At 41.0% G+C, this 7,958-nt stretch overlaps 2 protein-coding genes across 2 annotated transcripts; both read left to right on the forward strand.

The window, feature by feature from the left end:
• Positions 1-255: 255 nt before the first annotated feature.
• Positions 256-4,513, forward strand: LOC143216186 (organic cation transporter protein). Its single transcript, XM_076439025.1, has 8 exons — positions 256-265; positions 371-741; positions 1,709-2,151; positions 2,288-2,473; positions 2,884-3,421; positions 3,879-4,105; positions 4,186-4,304; positions 4,416-4,513. Exons 1-8 carry the CDS (start codon positions 256-258, stop codon positions 4,511-4,513), a joined length of 1,992 nt encoding a protein of 663 aa, XP_076295140.1.
• Positions 4,514-5,466: 953 nt separating this feature from the next.
• On the forward strand, positions 5,467-7,566 carry LOC143216187 (protein asteroid-like). The gene is made up of 3 exons (XM_076439026.1): positions 5,467-7,266; positions 7,336-7,417; positions 7,547-7,566. Exons 1-3 carry the CDS (start codon positions 5,467-5,469, stop codon positions 7,564-7,566), a joined length of 1,902 nt encoding a protein of 633 aa, XP_076295141.1.
• Positions 7,567-7,958: the final 392 nt, after the last annotated feature.

The raw sequence follows: 7,958 nt of genomic DNA on the forward strand, positions 1-7,958 counted from the left end.
CGCGAATCGCTCGAATCTTAAGGACTCGTTTAATTTCCGATGGCTTCGATTACCGTTTTCGAACATCTCGAGGACGGTGTAACCGTCGACGATGTACTGATTTATTTAGGCAAGTATAAACGGCCGTTGAACATGAGATTGTATTTACTCTGTCGAGTACACTCTCCTATTAAGAGCAGTTTAACCCTTCAGTGCACGTGTTAATGTTCTTTGGAAAAGCTCTGATTTTGTTAGAAGGAAGGTCATCGAGAAAAAATGGATCCTTGTGACTCGTACACTGAAGGGTGCAGACAAAAATAAGTTGTAATTTCGATAGGATCTTCTGCTTTCAACATAGATTTAATGACTTAATGGTGATTATGTTTGCCAGGCCAGTTCGGAAAGTATCAGAAGTACCTTTTCGGAATGCTGACGATATTCTGCCTGTTTCTCACGTTCGTCTACTTCTCACAAGCGTTTCTTGTCGCTCTGCCGAAGGAGTACTGGTGCCAATTGCCGCTGGTTGAAGGGGTGTCTAAAGAAAAATTGCGAGACATTATGATACCTCGTTCGAAGCTGGTGCCGTTCGAGGGCCATCATTTGCCGTATTCCAGGTGCTGGATCTATGACACGCCTGTTGCAGAAGCGCTTTCTAAGAATAAACCAGACGAAAGCTGGCCGTTGAAGAAGTGCATGGCTTGGGACTTCAAGCTGGACAAGGCTGATGTCCCTTACATGTCTGTCGCCGCGGAGCAACACTGGGTAAAACTATGAAAATGTGATAGCAGCTACTCTCACCATGTGTCACTATTTAGGGGGTCGAGACCAGGAAAAATCGAAAGTCAAAAAATAAGGGCCACGGTTAAAGTCGCGGATCTGATATCTCTGATATCTACATCAACCAAATGATAACTAGACTGCGGATGTTTATGCACTTGTGGCTTCTGAAAATTTTCAAAACATGATAGAATATGAAATTCCACAGAATTCAGTATGATTTTCACTTATCTTAGAACTAGAAAGCATACTACCACTGAAAGTAATATTTGTGTGACTCGCGGCTTCCCATTTCTTGATAACGCAAAGATAGGGGTTTTCAGTAGTCGAAAGCGTTAGATAAAAGATTGATCTAGACCAGTGATGGCGCACCTTATTGAAGAGTGGGTCAATTATTGTTATTTCATTTTTAAATACTAGCCCGTGGGTCATAAGTCAGTGGCTTCAATTAGAAGGGGGGGAGGGGGTGCCAATTATTTGGAGACATCAAACATTTTGTTAAAAGATAAAGTTGACAGTTGAATCTTTTCGGTTCTCACTTTTGAAATAATCAAAACAAGGTTTTAATTTCCTTTTTGATTTATAACTTTAACATTTGCAGGTCAATATTATAATACAATAAACGCGTGGGTCACTTACAAAGCCTTCTAGCCTTCTATCTGACCCGCGTGGCATAGGTTCGCCACTGATCTAGGCCGCAGTCGACCTCAAAAGCCCTATTTTTATGTTTACGAATCTTGAGGGTCTTTTATCTAGCGATTTTGACTACTGAAAAAGCCCACCTTCATATTATGAGAAATTGAAATCCTAGAAGCGAGTCTGACCCTTAATATTTGCCTAGAAAAATTGAAACTTGCATAAACATCTCTTTCAATCCCTGTTCGGAACTGTTATGCCGAATGAAGTGCGTCCAAGCAAAGGGAAGAATTGTCCTCGAATTCTTTGATTTCAGGTCTGTGACGAAGCCTATAAGATCCACGTCGCGCAAAGCATCTTCTTTATAGGCTCGATCGTCGGCGGTTTCGTCTTTGGTTGGATATCGGACAAATACGGCCGGATACCAGTTCTGATAGCTACCAATATGTCGGGATTTATCGGAGGTATCTGCAGCGCTCATATCCACTGCTTCTGGCAGTTCTGCTTCTGCAGGTTCATCGTCGGGTTGGCCTACGACAACATATTCGTGATGGCCTATATACTCGTGTTGGAATACGTCGGTCCGAGATGGCGGACGTTCGCCGCGAACATGGCCTATGGGGTATTTTTCACCTTGGGCGGCATGACTTTGCCGTGGATGGCCTATGGAATATCTAATTGGAGGACATTTTCGATCGTCTCGTCCTTACCGTTAGCCTTCGCCGCTTTAACGCCGTTTCTGCTTCCCGAGAGCGTCAGGTATGATCGTCTTCAAATAAACAACGTCTAATTGTATCGAAACATCGCATCGCCCAGTTGCGCGATGGGAGGCAACCAAAGGACAGTTCTCCCTCTAGAGCCTTTAGCAACAGTTTAAAGGTAGCTGATTGTAAAGGTGGCTGGTCAGCAAGGGGCAGATCGAGAGGGCAGTCGGCATCATCAGGAAGATCGAGAAAAGGAACGATAGGATAATACCGGACGACGTGTTCAAGGATTTCGTTGAGGACTGCAAGAGGACCGCGGACAAACTAGCCTCGGAGGAGCACTCGATCCTCGATTTGCTGAAGACGAAGCGTCTCAGGTCTGACTTCGTGTTACCCGTCGTGGTAATCAGTAGACAGCGGATTTGATGCATTTAAAAACATAAAAAACATTAGAGGAATTTAAAAATACTGTTATATGATTTTCAACCTGTTAACCCTTAACACTCGAACGATGACTCTGAAAGGCGCCACTGAAAATTGTCAGTGTCTTATCAATTACTAAACATTTATACGTTCATATAAATGGATATATTCTAGAACGGAAGAAATGTTTAATTTTCCAGTTAAAATATCTCCTAGTGCAAAGGGTTGAACATATTAGGAAAGAAAATAGATCTCCGTTTCGCTCAGGTTCGTTGTAATTCAGCTAGAAAATTTGTGTCTTGCATAAAGATCCGCTGTCTAGTAATCGGGCAACCTGGTCCAACAAATCGTGAATCGTTCACAGAAAGATCACGTTGCTGTTAACGTTTTCCTGGGGCATCATCCAGATGTCCTACGACGCGCACATCAGGTGTCTGGACTTCCTGGGCATGGATATTTTCACAATCTTCACGGTGGCCTCGGCGACTGAGCTGCCAGCCGTGCTGGTGGTCACCTACACCCTGGACGTTGTCGGCAGAAGGTGGACTATGGTCGCATCGGTGGTCATGTCAGGATTCTTTTGTCTAATTGCAGCAACCTTCTCTGTGGGTGCCGGCTACGCGACGTTCGCGATGTTCGCCCGATTCTTCATCAACGTCGCGTCGAACATCGCGATGCAGTATGCTGCTGAACTGTTGCCGACCGTGGTTAGAGGGGAGGGTGTCGCTTTCATCCACGTCATGGGATATGTCACCTCTATCCTCAGCCCCTTCATAGCCTTCTCCAGCAAGGTGCTCTACAGCCTGCCGATGATCATTCTCGGAATCGTGACTCTACTTGCTGGGCTGCTCTGCGTATTCTTGCCCGAAACGCTGCTGGAACAGCTGCCCCAGACTTTGGAGGTAAGAAGACGTTGCTGAGAACTTGTTGCGAATGATTCTTCGGCCTCGCGGTGTGAAAGTTATTCCTCATAAAGGAACACGTCAACACTTTCACAATAGCATTTTTAACCCTTTGCACTCGGAGCTATTTTAACTGGAACATAGACATTTCTTTGTAGAATATATCCATTCGCCAAGATATTTGAAATTGGTATAATACCTCATACAGTACCTAAATGTTTAGTAATTGATTAGATACCGATACATTCAGTACAGCAATTTTTAGCGGTGCCTCCGAGGGGGACACCCGAGTGCAAAGGGCTAAACTAAAAACAATTGGTCAACGTGGCTTGTTGTTCGAGACGATTGTTCCTTCGTTTATTCTGAACAAAGTCTAACGAACTTGAAGGTTTGAGTAACATGAACAGACTCCTCAGGCGTTCTAAGATTTAACCGGACTCTGTCCACTCTGTTCAAGGACGGGGAGGTCTTCGGGATAGATCAGAAGTTCTGGGAAAATCCGTTGACCAGGATGAAGCGCTCGCGTCCTGTAGGGCATCACGTGCACGCGCGTCGTCCGATATCCAGGCCCGCGTTGTTGCGTAGCAGCATGATCTCCGGCCCCCTTGGCTACGGCAAAAGAGTCGACACTATCAAAAAGAAGGCGAGTAACAGCCACATTCTGAGAAGTTTCTCATTTCTACCGTACTAAAACGAAGCAATCACGCACGCCAGAGAAGCCGGAATTAGCTTCCAATGATAATTTGAAATCCTGCTTGTTGCAGATCCAAGACTCCCAAACCAAAGTATGATGAACGCGGCGGCTCCTCGCTCACTGTCATCGAAGATGAAACAACCAAATATTATTCACAATACAAACATCATTTACTACCGACTATGTTCAGTAATGTCTAGATGTATGTGAAAGAGCTTCTACTAAATCGTGAATCGAGCAAACAAATATGCTCCGAATAATGTCACGTTCGGATTCATTCCAATTAGAAAAATGTCGCAGATCGCGTTTTTCAAGCTTTACAAATCGCGAACGAGCTTCTATTTTTCAAAAATATCATGCACAGTGCTTTCATGTACATCGGCATACGACTGACGTGATTTCTTTTGAGATTTCGAGCGTTCGGTATCCGTGCCAGACGATCGGTAACAGTAGGAGGGACAGGGACTCGGCCGGCCGTTTAGTTAATTGCCGAAATTAGCGATAACCGAGGCCCGACATGTGGCACCGTTTAACGCCAACACGTTGCTCCTCTCGAGTTTCGTTTCCCTTTCCCTGAAAACGCATAAATCCACGCGGCACGAGCTTTTCTTCTTATTTCGGGCGACGCACCCCCGCACCGTGGGTGGTTCGCTAAGAAAAGAACGGGAGGAAAAAGTACAGCGGTCCGACAAAATAATTGGAAGACCTCGCGTTGCATGAACCCTCTTGTTCGTGACCGTACAATTTCACATTTATAATTCTTTAATGGGGGTATTCTGATCTTTTTTTTCGTTTTCAAACAATCGATTTTTCTTTCCTTGCACTTTCTTGAAGTACAAGTGTTGTAATTAACAAATAACATTGTAAGTAACAAATTTTGCGAAATTATCGGGGTGATCAAGGAACCCCAATTTAGCCCAACTTCGTGCTTTACTGACCGCTGAGATCGTCGCGCATGCTCGAAGGAAAGCGCACAATATCTAATCACCGTACAATGATTAGCTATCGTGCACTTTTATTTTATTTTACACTGCAAAATGTACAGGGATTACTAATCATTGATTAGATATTGCAACGGACGAATCACGTCCTTCCTCCAAAATAACGACAGATGCAGGTGAGCGACACTGGGCTCTATGCTGGGGACGGTATAGTCTCAATTGAGACAAGAACGCATCAGACTGTTGTGTCGCGTAGAACATAGAACGTAATTGGAGACGTATTACATTTCTGGTGACATGTAAGTATGCATAATTAATAAGGCAAGAGACAGAAAAGTATACAGGCAGATAATAATCGATCAACATTAATTCCCAGATTGAATGTTTAAAATACGTGAAGGCAGTTCAAAATGGGCATCCGAGGTTTAACATACTATATGATGTCTTCATCGTATTTAGAAGACTATGAGCTACAGAATACAGATTTGGTAATCGATGGTAGTAACTTATTTAATGAATTGCTTCAGCACTCAGATTGGCATCCTGCGTTCGGTGGTGATTACGATAAGTTTGATCGAACTGTATCGGATTTCTTTGATTGCTTATTAGAGTGCAATGTGAAACCACTGGTTTTATTTCATGGAAGTTGTACCGAATCACAAATGCCTACCTTTTTGGCAAGACTGAGAGAGAGGATTGAAAAATCATTAACTATAACACCGGAAACTCCAAAGAATGAACAAGGGCACTCTTTGTTCCTAAAACATGTTTTCGTACAATGTTTGAAAGAGAAGGATATTCCATTGGCACAGTGTCAGTTCGACGTTGATAACAGTATAGCTGCGATAGCGAATGCATTAAATTGTCCTGTGCTCGCTAATGCTTCCTACTATTATTTGTATGGAGCTGTGTACATACCTAATGCAATAAAGAATGTAATGGACCATTTGAATGACAATAGAAAAACGATACCATGCAAAATTTATAGACTCGAACGTCTTCTAAATAGGTTCCAAGGATTAAATCACCATACATTGTCATTAATTGATGTATTAATGTCAAATAATAATAGAAAACTAGAGCCAATGGTTAGCAACACCATCGCATTGATAAAAAAAGAGCATGTAGCCAATTGTGAAAAAGAACCTTCAGGATCTATATTGATCACAAAGACATTGAATTGGTTGCGTAAATATACATTAGAGGATGCCATCGCCGAAATTATAAAAGGAGCACCTCCGCCAATGAGACCAGAACTTTTAAAGATAATAGAAACGAATATAAATAAATACACAAATCCGTTTTCCGAAGCGTTTACTCACTTGATGATCCCAGAAGAATGCTTCTCGAGTCCTACAAAAGAACTTTATAGATTTAAAGGAAATATTGAAACTTTACCGTACAGAGCAGTGCATGACAAAGAAAATGTTAGACTAGGTGAACAGAGAGATAATTATGTAATGCAAATGAGTAATATGCTTCTGAACCAAACAGGGCAACATCACAAAGATTCATTGATCAATAAATTGCCTCAATGGTTTAAACACGAATATTCGTTGGTTAATTTTCCAGAGTATGCTCTGTGCTTGATGCGATATCATTTTCGTATCTATCCATCACTATTTGAAGACTCTAGGCGACCTCCTAGCTGTCAAATGGCTGAAAAAATTTTTCAGTTTGTATATCATTTTTTGATATCGGTAACACAGGTGGAAGATTTCACATTGAATGTGGTAAAGAGGGTGGGTCGTGGTTTTAAAGTGTACCGTTGTGACATACCCAGGAATTTGATTGAATCTCCAGCAGTTATTAAAGATCTTTCACATTCTGCTCGCAAAAAGATTATAGATATTGCATTAGGAATTCAACATATACGATTTATTGATGCACTTTTACCTGAATGGCAGTTGTACATTGCTTCCTTGAGGTATTGGAGAACTCACGCGCGAAAAACATGTGATAAGTTTCATATGTATTCGATGCTTACTTGCTTGATATACAAATTGACAACTTCAAAAATTGAGTACTACAATTCCTTGAGTTCCTTTGAAAATGCAAACAGTTCGGTAATTAAATTACTACAGGAACAAAGAGACAAAAGTAATATCGAACCGAAGTACTCTACGATTGTCACAGTTGCTGAGGCTTGTATGGAAATTGACACATTAGATTGTCTTCTTGCAGCACCATTTTTTATTTCCCATTCTCAAGTAAATCCATCTCTATCATATGGTGACAAATTCAAAAGACACATTGTATATGGATTTTCGCAATTTCAGCATGTATTAGTCGCCAGCATGGACCTAAATGCACTTCTTGATTGGCCTTACAAAGAGCCTAAAATAGCCAATTTGTATAATGGTACGTTATTGTTCAATCTGTATGTCAATTTTCAAAGTTGCGAAGACATGGAAACATATAAAAACAATATTTTCAAAAATTCTCCATCTCTCTTAAGAGCGTTTAATGTGTTGTATAAATTCTTCGAAGAGAATAAGATGATGAATTGAACATATGTATATGTGTACATGTACGTAAGCAATTTGCTCTCGATATCTTCTTTCTAATCTTGCTTTCAGGGTAAATATCGGGCGAAATCGTTAGTCACTATTTTAGAGTTTATAAATATTGAAATAACTGAAAATACGTGCAAAATAAAATTATATAATCTAGAAAGTTGAATATAATACCAGTTTACTCTTACAGCGGATCTAAATCCGCTCTCGGAGATATATTTTTAATATACTTGTCAATTGCCCCTAATTGCAATATACAATTTTCTTTACTACACATTTATATTTTATTCATATGTTGATACATTTATTATATAACATAATGCAAAAATAAGAAAGAGAAAAGACATCTGTTTGTCCTTGTATTTAATATTGCGTATACAGGGTGT

The sequence above is a fragment of the Lasioglossum baleicum genome, chromosome 15, assembly GCF_051020765.1.
Source record: "Lasioglossum baleicum chromosome 15, iyLasBale1, whole genome shotgun sequence".
NCBI classification, from domain to species: Eukaryota; Metazoa; Arthropoda; class Insecta; order Hymenoptera; family Halictidae; genus Lasioglossum; species Lasioglossum baleicum.